The 17,706-nt window shown below is 38.7% G+C and overlaps 1 protein-coding gene across 2 annotated transcripts; it reads right to left on the reverse strand.

The window, feature by feature from the left end:
* Positions 1 to 1,112: 1,112 nt before the first annotated feature.
* On the reverse strand, positions 1,113 to 8,597 carry LOC131312530 (disease resistance protein RUN1-like). Of its 2 annotated transcripts, XM_058340367.1 has the most exons (6): positions 7,643 to 8,597; positions 6,266 to 6,469; positions 5,356 to 5,512; positions 4,804 to 5,241; positions 3,803 to 4,714; positions 1,113 to 2,428 (listed from the first exon to the last, which is right to left on the reverse strand). In XM_058340367.1, exons 1-6 carry the CDS (start codon positions 8,194 to 8,196, stop codon positions 1,400 to 1,402), a joined length of 3,294 nt encoding a protein of 1,097 aa, XP_058196350.1. In that variant the 5' UTR covers positions 8,197 to 8,597; the 3' UTR covers positions 1,113 to 1,399. The 2 variants fall into 2 exon arrangements, with proteins under 2 accessions (XP_058196350.1, XP_058196349.1); XM_058340366.1 differs by having other exon boundaries at positions 5,356 to 6,469.
* Between the last annotated feature and the right edge of the window lie 9,109 nt (positions 8,598 to 17,706).

The raw sequence follows: 17,706 nt of genomic DNA on the forward strand, positions 1-17,706 counted from the left end.
TGAATCAAATAGTGGAGAAATGTCTAAGAAAAAGCAAATGAATCATGGAAAGGGGGGGATCAGCGATAGAGATGACGACAGATGATGTGGATTTCAAGGGACGGAAAATGATTTCAAGGGACGGAAAATGGCCATCAAGTCCATTATGAAAGTGAAGAGCTCTTGGGTAATTCTTTCTTTTTCTCTTACATGACGCATTAAGCTAATTTCTTTGTTGTTGAACACGTAAATCTTCATCTCAAGAGCTTGCCTGATGTGGACCTTTTGGTTTACGACAGCTGACCTAAATCTATAAGTGGACAGCGGAGGGGTTTATGACTGTGTATGGCATTGCCAATCATGGTTTCCATGTGCATAGTATCCATTTGTTCTTCTTTCTTTTTTTGTGTGTGGTCGAAACGAAGGGAGGATTTCTTGGATGGGATTGGGGACTCTTTGAGATGGTTTTATACGTGTTCAAAGTGATAAATTTGCTTTTGATGTATAATCATTAATCACGTTCAATTATCAGATACATATCCAGGGACGTTCATCTCAATCCCGTATTCACTCCTTGGCATCATTACAAGGGTCCCTTCAGCCTATATAAGGAGCATTCTGGTTCATAGTTCAACACGAATTCACAAAAATTTCACAAGTATACTGGTATAGAGTGAGAGAGAGAGAGAGAGAGACGCTGGGTTAGTTCGTCAAGACGTTCATCGGAGGGGTTCCGACATTCGTGGTCCGAGCCGGATCAATCCTGGGAGACAAACGCCGAGTAACCTCAACACCCTCCGGTAGGCGGTGAATCTGTTTTAAGGATACCGTGTGAAACACGGGTTTCGGTTCACAAATCCATTTTGTATTTCGGTTTCTTTAATTTCATTACGTTGTAATTCTATTCATGTGTAAATGTAATAGGATTCGTATTTTGGATTCCTGATTGAAACATTTTGGATAACAGTCTCTTTAATAAGTTGGAGTTACGAAACCGGATACTTAAAAAAGGAACAGAGGGAGTATGTTTTTAAAAAATACTTATTTATAAGGAGCAATCCGAAACAGTACCCGATATTACACTGGTAACGGTACGTACCATGACAGGAACACAACCGATACCATGTCCATTACAATATTCAAAACCTTGGTTTGAATCCTTGTCAAATGCACGGGAGAACATAGTGTCGATCACATAGCTTTCATTCCACTTTCTAGGCACATAGTATTCCAGAAACGCTATGGAAGACATAACATACATATCAGGTAAAGAGTACCGACTTTTTTAAAAAAAAAAGAGTACCATGACAAATATCTCGAACATAAACATGCAAAATCTCCCTATTAAAAGTATGTCAACCACAGCATGCCAACAACGTTATGAGTAACACACACATAGCGGGGCCTAAATCAGCGTTCTTTAATAACATATGAGACCATAGCGGGGTTTGCAACAAGACATTCCTCGACAATGTGACGTTTCTAGTTCGACTCTGAGCGAATCAGAAACATAGTATGAAGGCAGCACCAGCAGTCTTGGAGCCCAACATTCAGTATCCCAATCCTTATAAGACATGGCAGTGGTCCAAGGTCGAGGGTACATTTCTTGGCAAAACTCACATAGATCACCATGCATACCGAGTTGGTACAATTTTGTTCTCGGATGTGCTGGAACACTTTCCGGAATGATATTTCCAAACTGATAATAGGTTTGACGGGACACATTTTCTTCATTAATGTCTGATTGGGAACTCCTCAAAATCCTGGCGACTTCTGGTAGTTCTTCCATCGGGGCTTTTCCCCGAATTGCCCTGAGCACTGCTTCTTGTTCTTCATTAATGTCTGATTGGGAACTCATCGAAATCCTGGTGACTTTTGGTAGTTCTTCCATCGGGGCTTTTCCCCGAATTGCCCTGAGCTCTGCTTCTTGTTCTTCATTAATGTCTGATCGGGAACTCATCGAAATCATGGCGACTTCTGGTAGTTCTTCCAATGGGGCTTTTCCCTGAATCGCCCTGCACTCTGCTTCTTGTTCTTCATTGTATAGAACACGAACTCCAACCTCCTTCACTTGCACACATGGCCCACCAAACACTGAAACACGGAGTTCATCACCAGCTTCCAATAATCGTTTCCCATACTTCCAATAACTTAACCACATCATATCCTCTCCAGCTTTTCCAACCCCAAAAACCCCTGGACAATGGCTCCAAACCAAACCCTTTGTTTTGTTACTTACGATGGTGTGTTGGTCTCCTTCCCAACGATAATCTAGCGGAGCACATGACAACTCATACACAGAACAGATACTCAAGCCTCGTACTTTGGAATTAGGATTTGAAGGCACAGTAAAATCAACCGATGATCCTCCTAGATTCTTAAAATTGAACCACTCTGGAACATTGCTACCTGGAAGGTAAGCGGAGAATATATGTCTTTCATGACATCCCTGTACCACAAAAAGAAAATTGAAGAGTCAACCCCCACATATATGCAGAGAGAGAGAGAGAGAGAGAGAGAGAGAGAGAGAGAGAGAGAGAGAGAGAGAGAGAGAGAGAGAGAGAGAGAGAGAGAGATTAAATTGGTTAAATGAGTAGCCATAGTTTGCGAAGTTTGGTCATTGTCAATTGTTGAAAGAGCCATCTTTATTTGTTGCTCTCTCGTAATCGATGTATTAAGTATAGTGCATTGGTTGATACATATTGGTTTTCGCACAATTGGATTCCGTTTCACCCCAACACCTGTGAGATGCAAAATATAGCATGTGCGCGTATTGGCCTGTTTTAATTACTTATATCTGCCAGTTTCAGATTCTTGGACCGGTAATCAGGATAGAGTCAAGATTTTAACCTAATGGTGGCGAATCTATGTGACTGACATGCACGCGCCTAACTCAGGCCGGGCATGTAGCTATTCCACCAGAGAAGGAAAAGTAGAATAGCACCAGAGAATTAGGAAAGTGGAGTTATTGATCGATTCCGGGGGCTTTCGATCAGGTGCTCGGGTCAGTTTTGCTCTGACCAGAGAAGGACAAACCGAGATATATCCACGAGTGGTTACAATCATAGGTCTGGATTTCTGCCCATCATTTTGAGTTATTTGCTATTCTAGAATTAGGAAAGTGGAGTGTTTTGTTTGATGGTTAGAGTGATATGTTGGCATTTGGGATCGGTTTGCTGCATGTTTCCTTGTTGGTCATATAGATTAGATTAGATTAGTTTAATTGCGATTTGCTTCTAGTAAAATCTAGTTTGTACTAGTGATTATGTTGACAAAGGGTTTAGGCTGAAGAAGTAGGCTCTTATGGAATTTATAATTGGGTCTATAATACAAAATTACAAAAAATAACGAAAATGGACAAACAGAATATGATGGAGGGAGTAGGTTCTTATGGAATTTAATTTTGTTAACCCTCAAAAGAGGGTGAATGTTATTATCCTATTGGTTGAAATGATGTGGATTCCACCACAAAGTAATATCATGGTGGAAATGGTGTGGTGGAATCCACACAATTTTTAACAAATAAGAGGAAGGGTAACACTCACCCTCTTTCAAGGCGGCCGAACAAAATTGTACTCGTTATTATGGGTAGTTTCCCAAATTGGCTTAAGTACTAGTAAAAGTGTTAAATGTTTTTTTCATCGCTGAAGGAGTTTTTTCCTTCACAAAACTTGTATTCCTAGCACTTTTGGAAAATTACCCTTATATTGCATAGTTCTACGTGGACTTGGAAAAAATACATGGGGAAGTAATTCACTGCTGTGAAACCACAGATGTAAAAAGGAGAGAGAGAGAGAGAGAGAGAGAGAGAGAGAGAATATACCTGGAGGGGAAGCTTCCGTTGGTTCATGCCATACCTTGTCGATATCTTGACATTTTGCTTTCCAATGGATTGCAAGTTCGACAAGCCCAAACTTTTAGTAATCTCAGCTGCAACATTTTCTATGGGTTCTATTTTGAATAAGCCCAGAGGCTTATCTACATGGTCACATGTATCCAAACGACAATCAGTTGAATTTCTGTTTGACCGAAAAAATAGATGACAAGCAGTTTTTGAACAGTGAAAGACTTGAACGGTTACTTCCTCCAACAATGGATTATTTCCAGGAATCAACGTGTGTACTTGTGGGAGCCCTTCAAGTTTCCGGAGCCTTGGACAGCCATGTATGTCAAGGACATTGAGCCTGGTAAGACCTCTGATGAAATCTGGGAGGCTGGAAATCTGAGTACGCGCCAGATTAATATACACCAATGAGCATAGTTTGCCAAGATCTCTCGGTAAATCATCGTCTGAAAGATTACATTCCGCAAGAGTTAATTCCACCAAGGACTGTGATAAAGAAGTCCATGACATTTCTGGATTTTTTCTTGGCTTCAACAGCCAAGGCCGGATGAAAGATTGCATTGCATTCACCTCCCCACTAGCTGAGGGAGAATGAGAATCCATACTACCCCTGTTTGTTGGCAATTCGTCAATATTTGGGCAACCTGAGAGCTTAAGAGATTTCAAAAGCTTTAGCTTACCAATGCTTCTCGGAAGCTTCCTCAGACTTTTACAATCTCTTAAATCCAACAAAAAAAGTCTCTCGAGACTTCCAATGGATTCATGAACATCAACCAAACTTCTACAATCATTAAGTAACAATCTCTCTAGATTGGGGGTTCCTGAAAAGTCTGGAGTTCTGGCAAGGTCAGGGGAATGGCATAGATTGAGGGTTTTTAAAAACTCAAGAAACTGCAAAAGAAGAAGAAAAAATGCGGTTATCAAAGTCTTCAATTCAGCTTCCAGTGAAATTTAAAAAGAAAAAAAAGAGAGTGACATACCCTGGTTCCTTCCCACACATTTTTCAAGCTGGTATGGCACATGTCTAGAGCGATTAGGTTCTCCAAAGGGAAATCATTAGGTATGGAATTAAGCAGAAATCCATGCCAGGACAACCATTTTAATCCTTTGGGAAGCATTTTGTAGGGTCCACTAATATGTACACCATAGAGCTGCAGAAATTTGAGGTCATGCATCCTTCCAAATGCATCAGCTTCAAAAGCTACTTGATTTGAAGTTTCTGGACCAGTGGCTTCAAGGTGAGAGGAGAAGATGTTGAAACCATATTTTTTAAGGGAACGACCTACATTTGCCAAGAAAGGCTGCTCAAGGAACTCTCCATAACGACGTTTTCTGTTGGCACCAAAGACCGTATTGCAATTCTTATCTTCCTTCAACAAGCCTATATGGAGTGTAAGACCTTCGACTTTGTTTGTGCCCTGACATAAGAATCAGAAAATGCAAGGGGAGGATGTGTGATTGGAACACTGATTAGTAAATAACATCCCTACACAAATCTTAAAAAATACATGTAGAGTAAAGATAATTCTTACAGTTTTTTCTCTCAATACATCACATGCGTCCTGATTCCACAAGATTCTACGTTCTCCGAGCGGCGCCTTTGATGACTCTTGACGAACAATTTCTCTTCCCATTTCTTGAAGCAATTGATGCATCTTGAGTAGGTTACCATCAACCAACATCAGGCATCTATCCACAAGGTTTTGAATCCCATCCATTGTGTAAAATCCACAACCGTCTAAGATCATAATTGTACTATCTTTCGTGACATTAAACATGCCATTAATAAACAAACAAGCAAGATGGATGAAGAGATACTTGTCGTTGTTGTCCTGCAAAGAGTCATAGCTTATTTTGAGTTTTCCAAGGATTTCACCATCAGGAATCGCTTTCAATTTTTTTAGATGACTTTTCCATACATTTACGCCTTTCCCTGATAGAGACCTACCTAGAACTTTAATTGCTAATGGAAGCCCTCCACAGTAGTTTACCACCCTTTCGGAGACCTCTCCATAACCATTTTTGGGACAACAGTTTCCAAAGGCATGCCAGCTAAAGAGCTCTAATGATTCCTTGTCACTCAGGATTTTAACCCTATGCACCTTATAGAATTCATTAGCCCCAAGCAACCGCTCATTCCTGGTGGTTATGATGATTTTACTCCCTGGAAAAAGCCAATCTCGCATTCCAATAATTGCATCGAATTGATCAAGTTTGTCCACATCATCAAGAACTACAAAAACTTTTTTGCAAGATATGGCATTTTTAATCTTAGCAGTTCCTTCAGCAATACTATTTATTCTTACTTTTCTTTTCTTCAAAATAGTTGAAAGAAGTTGTCTTTGTAAACGAAGTAAACCATCTCGTGTTTGTGAAACTTCTCTTACATCTTCAAGAAAACAGCTACCTTCGAATCTTGAGAAGTTCAAATTATACAGATACCTTGCAATGGTTGTCTTGCCTATCCCACCCATTCCACAAATTGTAACTATGCCAAAATTAGTTGGCCCATCTTCTAACCAAAGCCGAATGTTTTCAACTCGCGGATCTATTCCAACCAAGTGGGGGCCAATGTCCAACGTCATTGTGCGACTTAATTTGTCTTCAACCGCAGTTATAATATCTTGGATAAACCTTGCCTCGTCTCTGAAAATTCCGGTGAAGATGAAAAGTAAAGTACAATTAATAAGAAAACCTGACTTAATAGCTCGAATTACACATTTCCACCCCGTAACTAACAAAAAAGAAGAAACAGCATATTATTGTTACTATTTAAATACTCCCTCCCTTTCTAAATGAGAGTCAACTTCTACTTTTTTTTGTTATTTTTATCTTGTCAGGGGCGGAGGCACATGGGTACAAGGGAGGGCGGCCGACCCCATTGGCTACCAAATTTTCGTAGGGATATGTATAATTTTTATCATATTTTTACTAATTTGACCCCAAATTTTCATAGGAATATATATGATTTAGCTATTTTGACCCCACAAAAAATCTCTAAATTGCCCCAACTTATTTTAAGTGCATAGAAATTCCAAACGTTCTGTTCTTTTTGAGAGTTAATAGTGCTAGAAATGAGACTATCATGTATTATTTTCAAATATAACAAGTCTTTTGGGGCCAATTATGAGGCAAAAATGAATTATTAGTGCATGTCGATCTTATAATTAACCTTTTAATTTAGTTATTTTGGGACTTGTGCGTAGAAAAAATATATGGCGTATGAATCTAATTTTTGACCCCACTAACCAAAATTCCTGGCTCCGCCCCTAATCTTGTGTATATCTTTTAATTTATACTCCCTCCGTCCATTTTTAAATGTCCTACTTCGTAATTCCAACTTATTAAAAAAACATCATCATTATACCTTTCACATCAACTTTTTCCTCCACTTTCCTTACTTACCCATCATCATTACACTTTTTACTCACTAACTTTTCAAATGGAATATATTTTTAGGGACAAAATAGACAATGTACCAACTTTTACCCACTAACTTTACCAAATGGACACTTATTAAGGGACAGCCCAAAATGGAATACTGGACTATAATAAAGGGACGGAGGGAGTAATACTTTTTATGTAAATAAATTTTTTGTCTAATAAAACTAATTGAGATCTAGTATCAAACAAGATTCATATGGGATATTTTTAGCATTATAGATTGAAAGATACAAATACTTTTTTGAAGTGTCCGAAATAGTAACGTGGACTCTCATTTAGGAACGAATGAAGAGTAATTAAGTAGATACGTATGAGATGAAAAAGTTATGCAAGTTATGCCTAGCTAAAGAAGCGCGCCATGAGTAAATTACGTACCCTTGTTTCAAGTCCATCCCAGCCAGACCTGCAACTTCAGTAAGTGCATGCCTCCATGTTCCAACTTTGTCTTTCAATTCCTCTTTTCGTTCTCCTGTTTCATGCCTTGTAAATGCGTCTTTAAAGCTACCATTTTGCTTCCTCACATCACCTGGATCCACATGATAGAAGACAGGTAGTACTTCATGTCGGGAAGTCCTGCGCTTCATGAGGATCATCACTAGCTCGTCAAGACACCAGGTCGATGATGCATAGCTCTTTGAGAAGACAATTATTGACATCCTTGACTCTTCGATTGCTTTCTCCAGTTCAAACTTGATATCTTCTCCTTTTTCTATTTCATCATCATCTCTGAAGGTGCGAAATCCAGCACTTTCCAAAGCTGTGTAAAGGTGGCCAGTGAAAGCCTTGCGAGTGTCTTCGCCTCTGAAGCTCAAGAACACATCATACGGGTATCGAAAATTCGACGAAGAGGCTTCTTGGAACACATCATACGGATGTCGAGAATTCGAAGAAGACGCTTCTTGGGATTTCATGGTAGAGAAAAGACTCATGATGATCAGGAGTCAAGCACCAAGAGATCGATCGCCGCTGCTCTCTCTGCCACTGATAAATTTCGGTTTCGGGCGGGTTCACCTCTAGTTAGTGCTTCTAATAAAATTCCTTGGCCTGTAGAAATTAAGCATGTTGCCTGGATGGAATGAATCTGGGGGAGGCAGTAGCCAGCTCCGATTGCATCCGCCAAACTACCCAGTCTTTGTTTAATTGGAACCTAAATGACCTAATCCCAATAAGATCAAGATATAATCTTGTAAAGTGTTTGGCTATGATACAGACAAAATATTGCTTGGCTCTCTTTTGTCTTTTTTCATTGTTTGATAACTCAACTGCTCAACTTTAATTTTCTCAAGTTACCTTCTTCTTTTTAATCGGCAAAAGTTAGGATACTTGCCCAAAAAAAAGAAAGAAAGAGGTTAATTGTTGGAAAGAATATTTCAAATTGGAAACAAAATGACCAAACATAAACAAAATGTTTTTTTTTTTTTTCACCGTTTAAAAGATCTCAATGAGATCTATCAATAAGTCACATGTCAATTATTTAGTCGTTGGCCGCACAACCCTTGACACAGTCCCTCCGTGCAAAATTTTATTTGGTCAATTATTTAGTCAATCACCACCCCTTTTACATGGCCCCTCCTTGTAGAAATTTATCACGTCAATTGTTTAGTCGTTGAGCGCACAATCCCTTTTAGAAGAGGACCACACATCTTCTTCAAGGTAATTTCCCTGACGATAATTCTAAAACCTTCTTCAACTTCAAGGCAATTTCCCTGTCAATAATTAATTTGCCTGAACCCTTTCACATTCTCTTCTTTCATTTTTTTGTTTCACGTCTTCTTATTTCTTTTTCTTTTTCTTTTTTTTTAATCATCAAAAGGGTGGGAAGGGGCGACCAGCGTAGCAACTCCCCTTGGGCGCGATCATAGGGGCTCCCTACCCGCTAATGGAATGTCCGGTTCGATCCATAAATACCGTCAGGGAGGACGGACCGTCACCACGGCACCACTTTAACGCACAATTGGTGAAAACTCTCCCCCTTTGGTCCGCAGACGGTTTTCTTTTTTCTTTGTTTGTTTACACTTATTACTACTTTCAATTTGTCTTCAGACTTATTCCAAAATAACACTTATTTTCTCACTAATAAAAATACCAAAAATAGTTAATCCATTTTAGTTAGGCGACTGTAGTTTTACTTCCCTGACCAGATGAGTAGAACGAAACCCTAGATTTCTCGTGAGCTCTGCCCCTTTGTCCAAAGTGTTTTTAAGACATTATTTTGACCAAAAACATAAATTAAAGCAATTCACCAAAGATATAATAAGTAATCCAAATCAGACACAGTTTTTCTTCCAACTTATTTTTATCTTCACTGACTTTTTTCAAAGTTCGGTACGTAGTATTTTTTTATCTTCTTGTTCAGACAAACGCATAATTCCTCCATTTTGCTTGTTTGAGTAGATGAAAGTCGTGTAAAAAAATTACGAGAGAGACAAGGAAATTAAGAAGAAAGAGGTAGGAAAGTGCAAAGTGAGGTAGACATTTACCCAAAAAGAAAGTGAGGTTGATTGTAATAACCCCCCACCCACCACATTCAAAGCCATCAAACATTAAGCCCCGTTCCAAATGCTCAAAATACGTACATAAAAAATAAGGATCTATTTTTAAACTTAAAAAATAATAGGCTTACGGAAATATTTTTTTAATTTTTTTTTGTAAGGTTTGATAGATCTCATCGAAATCTATCAAACAATATTCATACTGCATATTTTTTGATTTTAGTAAGCCCATTATTTTTAAGCTTGAAAATTGTAAATAAGTATTTATTTTTTAAGGGGGGAAATTAAAGCGGAACACACAACACCCATTCAAGAAATGATAATGCCAAAACTATTATTCGTGCACATGGTACAAATGTCACACCCCAAAATAAGAAGTGACCGGTCATGAACCACAAGACCCAAACTCGTAGAATATGCAGTCTAAAAAGAATTTAATTAAATACCAAAGCAATGAACTACTACAAACTGCCAACCATTTTTTTTTATTAAGAACAACTTCAACCAATTAAGTTCAACAAAACGTGTGGGGCACAAATATCCTATGCACTAATCAATATCTAGTGATCCAACAATAATAAAAAGAATTCAATATCTGACAAATGTTTCGAATGCAGAAGTGATTTATAAAATAAATCTAGGATGAGACACCCTAAGGAGGTCAAACAAATAGAAATCCGGAGATGCTGCCAGAGTCCTTGCCTAACTCCCCAACTTGCCTTAAAAGAAGTTGGATAAAAATCCGTCAGCTGACAAGTTCAATGAATGTCAAATCATGTACTCCCTCCGTCCGGATATAATTGTCCCTAGTTCTATTCTAACCGGCTAAAAAACGGGTTATATCTTTGAATCCGTAATGAATTTCATATCGAATATGGATCTTGTTTAATAAATCTCGATTAATTCTATAATATAATATTTTTTAAATCAGGTAAAATATTATAAATTGAAAGATATAATCGATTGAAAAATGACACGAACTCCAAAAAATGACTATTTAATCCGAATAAATAAAGGTTCTAAAGCTAGGCTGAAAATAAATTATCATGGCAACATATTTTAGCATACGAGTGTTCAACAAACTAACAAATAACGCCAATGAATCATTTAATCAATAATAATTCTTAGGGGTGATCACTGTAACACCTCGTCCCATATCGGAGGTCTACATAGATGATCTTAAGTATATAACAAACACTGTGGGCTATTACTAGTACCTTGGGTTTAAGTTTTTGGACCATGTGGTGTAATTTGTGGATCAAAATAATGTACTAGACCAGTGACCTGTTTGGGAAGTTACAACAAAGCTTTTATGCATTCAAATTTTAGCACAAACAAAAATAGTTTAGACATTAACAACACCGTTAGGGCCTGTTTGTTGGACAGATAAGAATCAGGGGATAAGGAAGAAGGGAACATAAGAGATGGATATAGTATAAAAGGGAGATTAGTTAAGAAAGGAGATTAACTAAGAAGGGGTTTGTATGGTTTTCTTAGAGCATCCATAGTAGAATAAACAAAACAAAAAATTATTAAAATTAGCAATGTTGGATCAAAAAAGTGCTTACATTGGAATAACCAAACCTAGCAATCTCTTAATGACTCATCACATTTTGGCTCTTCAACAATCACAACTAGCAATATTTTGTCAATAAACAAATTTTATCTCTCAATCAAGTACATCAACATTACACAAAAACCTTCTCTCTCTCTCTCTCTCTCTCTCTCTCTCTCTCTCTCTCTCTCTCTCTCTCTCTCTCTCTCTCTCTCTCTCTCTCTCTCTCTCAACAATGTTTTCAAAAAATAATTTTAAAAAACTGTAACTTTCAGATTTTTTTTTTCAAAAAACAAATTTTTCAAAAATTTTAAATAACTATAAGTAAATAAAGTGTGTTTTTCAAAAATTTGTTTTCGAAATTTCAAAACTCTTTTATAGAAAACTCTTTTTTACACAAAATCTGTTTTTAAAAAACTGTATTTATAGTTTTTAAAATTTCAAAACTATTTGTGCAAATATAATTCTTTCAAAATTTCTCAAAATTGTATTTACAGTTTTTAAGTGAACAAAGTGTGTTTTTTGGAAAACTATTTTTTGTTTCGAAAAACTTTTTTTTTTAACTGTTTCTAACATAAACTGTTTTTTTTTCTTCAAAAACCGCTTTTTCAAAAAATATGCATGAAATGAAGGGAAAAAATTTGGAAGGCCCATTGGTTTTGATTATGAGCAAAAAATAACAAATGTGGGATTTGACATTGCTAACTTTAGCAACCTCTCAATGGATAATCAAAATCTGATATGGCATGTTTTGATTATTCACATTTGCTTATTCCACTGCTGATGCTCTTAGAAGGGGGATTAGCTTATGCTTGGTTTGTTTGGTTGTGGATATGGATGAATAAGAGTGGTGGATAATGAAATAATAGAACAAATTAAAGGACTACAGGTGGGGTAAAGAGGTGGCTATGGATGAAGCAGCTAAGAAAGTTAAGTACATGATCAAGACTTATCTACAGCAACAGAAAATCTAGAACCTTGAAGGACTATGGGTTAGGTAGAGAGTGGCTATGGATGCAGCTGCTAAGAAAGTGGAAATGTTCAAATGCAAGGCCAAGCAAATTAACCAATGAGTTTCAGATCATTTTTTTTTGAAACTGATTTTCGCGCTCTACTTTTTATGGATAGTGCTCCAATTTTAATGTGAAGTTACTAGCAACTTCATGTCATGAACAAAATGGAGCGCCGTCAGTAAAAAGTGGAGCGCGAATATCAATTTCCTTTTTTCTTATGCAAAACATCTTTCTATTCTTTTCTTTCTTTATTTCAGTTGATAGATTATCAAAATTTATTCTCATTTAACGCTTCTTCAGTCTATGCTTCCAGAAATTACGTTTCGAATTTATCTTCTTCATGGATATATTGCTTGTAAAAAAGATGCTCTTCCAAGAATTTTGGGAAATTAACATACAATTGGATAAGAGAATATTACCCATGAACGTATGGAATGTTGGAAACTTGGCAAAGAAAAGATAATACTTTTGTGCACTGATTAATGCTGTAAACCACTTGTGACTAATAGAAACCACGAAGTCAGAAACTAAAGGAAACTGTGTAAGTAACAAACTAATTATTCCAATGGTAAAACAGATTATACAATAACAGTAAAAAGAAAAATACAACTCACGGATTGCAAACACCGACGAAAAAGAAATAGATCAAGTCTAGTGATGGGCCACTGTGTCCTTAAAGCAGATTTCACTCTCGCCACGGCGCTCACGATTATGAACGTTCACTTTCCAGGATGCAACGATCTTTACGCACACAAACGCAACACTTCGAATGTGTGCCCCGCGAACAAAACTATGTAAAACTCTCTCATACTCTATATACGAAATGTATGTGTGCTATGTGGATTTTTGGTTGCATGAAATGGCTGGAATGAACCTATAATATACTATAGGCAACCAAGAATCTATCTCAAGGGGTTCGAAACTTGTTCAAAGGGTCACAAAAGAAATGGGTTGTGTCGGTTCCAAAAGAACTGATGCAATGGTTGGAAATCCAACTATTGCAACTGTCCATATGCATGCACTGGTTCGGTTCAAACCGAACAGCCACACCGGTTCGTTGGAAATTAAATTGGGCTAGAGTAAAATAACTTTGGCCCAAGCAGGACAAGCCCAATTTATTTTAATCAAAGCCCGAGCCCGAGCCCGAGCGAGACAGGCGGTTTCTTCCATACCGAACGACCAATTTCGAGACCCAATTTCTTTCACATCTTAAAATGGTTTTATGCCCCAAAGACTACAAAAGATCTTTCTAAGAAACCATTTTTCTAACATTGAAAATTCAGAGAATATACAAAATGAACGGCCGAATTGACCGCTCTACATGTCTTGTAATGCAATCCGCATCGCAGGATTTTCCATTCCTTGGACATGGGAATTCTGCAAACATTTCACCCAAGCTCTGCAAGACTGCTAGAGAGCCAAGGTAGTGCGGATCCGGCTACCACAAGGCACTCCGATTGTTAAGTAAGTCCAAATTTAGAGAAGGAAAGTTCATAGCTAGATTCAGTAATTGAGGATGGCGACCCCTTGAGGCTTTATCACTGTGCTTTGCATATATAGGGAGTTATTTATCTTGACTCCCAAGATTAGCTCGAGCCGAGTTCGCAGAGCCCGTCCCGGGGTAAGCCCCACAAGATCTTGGGCCTGGGCAATCCCCACCATGCGCAACAAAAATAATTTTTGGACAACCGTCTACTCGGGTTACATTTTGATTTTGATGTTTTAATGTAATGCAAGCTAAAAAAACCATATAACCTTAATTTTGTTTTTTTCTTTTTGACTTGTATGTCTTCTTATTTTTTATGACTTAATAGTAAGTAAACAACTAAATTGAAGTTGGGCTTGAGCAACCCAAACATCGGCACCAGCACTGTAAGTTCGTGCCTCCAATGATGTCATGAATAACCATTTCTTGTTTTGATGTCATGCATGACGATTGCTGAGTACCACACTATCAGGCAGCACGTGGCTGGGCCATGTGTCCGAACCAAAACTGATGTCATGTGCCCGAGCCAATCTACCTGGCCCCGATGCGAACTCACAATACAAAAATGCTACAAACACAACAACTCACACAATAGCTGATGTCATGCTGACATCATCTTAAAATGACGTCGTTTTGATAATTAAAAAAAAAAGAAAAAGAGCCCAGGTCACAAACACAACCCCTTCCCCTTTTCCCTTCTCGTTCAAAATACAGACACAGAAGCGAGGGAGGGGCTCCCACCCCCTGCGACCCCCACAACCCCAGCTGCTCGCTAGCGACCGCCAACCCCAGCTGCTCCTCCATCGCCGGCGACCGCCACCAGCACCGGCTCTGGCACCCCGACGCTGTCCACGACGAAGGTCTCTCTCTCTCTCTCTCTCTCTCTCTCTCTCTCTCTCTCTCTCGTTTCAAATAGATAGATTACCCTCCACTATCAACACCTCATCCTCATCTACAATTAGAGGGTTTCAATTTGAGAAACCCTAAAATGTTGTGCTGCCAAACTAAAAAAAAAACCTAATTCGAAAATTTTGAGAAACCCCTAATTCGAAAATATGAGCTGAAAATAGTGTGTTTGAGTGCTTGGGTTATCAATTAAGTGCTGGAGAGATATTTTGATTTGTCCGGCCATGGAATAGAACTTGTTCTGCCAAAACAGTTGGACCTCCAGGAAAACTTTGTATTGGTCCGCCTAGAGATTTGGATTTCTGACAGAATAATTCAATTGTATTGTTTATGATATTTTGAATGGTAGAAGTTAGAATCAGGGATCTTAAGCAATTTTGTGCTACCATCTGTATTGGCTAGCATGTCAATTGGCAAGACCAACTTTAGACTGGAGAGGTAAATTTTAACTGTACATACCTTGGGTTGTCGCTAGATTTTGTTTTTGGACCTCATCCTAACCTTATGGTGGTTAATATCGACTTTTAAGGTAGGGAGCAGCATTTGGATCTTGGAAGGGAAGAAGAGGACTAAGGAGGTAGTTTCGTCAACATTGAAGGTAAAAGTCAAAAGCTGAGCAGCAACAAGTAGAATTTGTAAGCTATTTGTCTGCATTTGGCCGGGGTTGATAATGATGACCATTGTTGTCTAAGATATATAGATTATTTGTTCTTGGAGTATATTCTTTTTTGGTTATTGTGAATGCATGGACGTTGCTTAGGCAAATAATGATGGATGGGAAGTTTGGGCATTGATATGTTGCCCGTAGAGTTAAAATTGGTTGGTAACTTTTGCTGGTTTGTTTTCTGCTGTCTATATATGTTGTATATAGATCTAGTAAATCATGAAACAGTTTGTTTGATTTGGAAGTATGCTTTATGCTGTTTCAAGTTAAAGGTTTTATTCTTAAAATCAATCTTGGAAAATTCTTATGTTAGGGATTGAACTGCATCCTGTTCAGTTTTGTTTCCCTATTGACCTATTAGCAATCACTTAAAAAATCACATGGCACAACATGTATTATTCAATCAGTAAAAACGATTAGTAGATTATAAACTTCTGCAACATGTATTATTCATTTTGTGGAGGACATTAATCCTTGGATAATAATATCCTAGCGGATCATCTAAATATGGCTGCTAATTTTTGTGTTATCCTTATTGCTCGTTATTCTTAGGCTATGGTTGGAAGATTGGGAGGGCAGCTTGATTACATATGGCTGCTAACTTTAGAAGTGCACATGTTCAAGGTGTAAATAACTAATTGCAGCATGTACAATGAAATTCCTTCTCCTTGGCTATCATTGAAGATTTGCATTGCCCACCCCACAATCCACTGTTTACAATCAAATTGGCTGGCCAAGAATATAAGAATCAGACAGAGCCATCTCCTACACATTTGCTTCTCATCTCAATTGAGACATTAAATCAGCAATACCAACCAAAACCAATCTCAAACATTGTTTGTTTGGAGAAGGTTAAGGTAAAAACAAAAGAAAATGGTAGGACCCATTCATTTTCTTTACAGTTCGTTGTGCCAAGCTCAATGTCACTCAAAATAGAAAGAAAAAAACGAAATACCTTTCAACATCTGCATAGCACTGGTTTTTCTTTTCTCTGACCTCGGCGTCCTGTGTGCACAAAGAAGATTCAGGGTTGGTACATACATATCATATACACAGATATATGAGGGAGAGGTGTGGAATCGGGGCATTTTGGAAAACTTACCAAAATTGGGCACGAGGAATTTGCGAGGGTTTGATTAGGAGCCATGGACAAGAAAATCATTGCCCCAATAGCGAAGACAATGAATACCGAATATAAATTAGGTTTTGCTGTAATAGCCATTAGATCTTGGACAGGAGCCGGGGTGCCACAAGCCGGTGGTGGTGGCGGTTACCGGCGATGGGGGAGCAGCTGGGGTTGTGGTGGCAGCCGGTGGTGGTGGTGGTGGCGGTTGCCGGCGATGGGGGAGCAGCTGAGGTTGTGGTGGGAGCCCCTCCCATGTGGTCTGTATTTTGAACGAGGAGGGGAAAAGGGAAAGGGAAGTCAGGATATGCTTCTTCTTTTTTATAATCAAAACGACGTCGTTTTTCGCTGACGTCAGCATGACGTCAGCGGTTGTGTGAATTGTTGTGTGGGAGTTGTTGTGTTTGTAGCATTTTTGCTCACAATACTCCTCACCTTCTGATGCGACCCAACACACCTCGCCCGCTTGTGAAGCCATGGGCCGAACGGCCTATACAACCGTTTCTGGGCCTTGGTTATCGGGCTGCCTGATTGGTTTGTTTTTTCAGTAGTTTCTGTTTCAAATTTCAATAGGGAGAATTACGGGACATGGGTAACCGTGATTCAGAAAGACTCTTTTGCCCTTCAAGAAAAGAACATCTTTGCTGTTGAGATGCGTCTCCCTCCTCTCTTCTTGCGGAACGCAAAAAGTGGTCGCTCCTCCATCTCCTCTCAAACCCTCGCCCACCACCACCGGGCCACCCTAAACCCGCTCCCCCCACCATCGACGCACGGTGCCCCCCTCTCACACTCCCTACCAATCCTCCCAAACCACCGATTGAGCACCCCATAGACGCCGCCCCACCACCGCCGGAGCAAACCACTTCTGAGTCTAAGTCTTGGGTTCGTCTCTCTCTCTCTCTCTCTCACTATGATTTCTCTCTCATAGCCATCGATCTACATTTTTATTTCTAAGCCTCTCCAAAATTGCATCTGTTTATTGTATCTTTTGTTCTGCTTGTTGTCTCTCGCTCTCTCATGCATTTCCGTCGCGGATGATTAGTTGGTGGTATATCCATTTTAGAGTTACTTCGATCCTTTGCTTTACCCTTTTTCCTATTTGTCTCAAATGTGCAAATTTGAACAATTTATTCTTTTTGGTGTGTTGAACTTTAAATGGTTCTTATGGCAGATTGAATGAGACCAAAGATTTGTTTACAG

This window comes from Rhododendron vialii, chromosome 13a, assembly GCF_030253575.1.
Source record: "Rhododendron vialii isolate Sample 1 chromosome 13a, ASM3025357v1".
Lineage (NCBI taxonomy): Eukaryota > Viridiplantae > Streptophyta > Magnoliopsida > Ericales > Ericaceae > Rhododendron > Rhododendron vialii.

Bases quoted from the DNA above. Each gene is read 5' to 3' on its own strand.
- LOC131312530 (XM_058340366.1), bottom strand. From the start codon at position 8,196: ATGAGTCTTTTCTCTACCATGAAATCCCAAGAAGCGTCTTCTTCGAAT. The intron at 5,242-5,355 runs GTAAGAATTATC...TTCTTATGTCAG, and splicing joins ATGTATTGAGAGAAAAAACT to GGCACAAACAAAGTCGAAGG. The intron at 4,715-4,803 runs GTATGTCACTCT...CTTCTTTTGCAG, and splicing joins ATGTGTGGGAAGGAACCAGG to TTTCTTGAGTTTTTAAAAAC.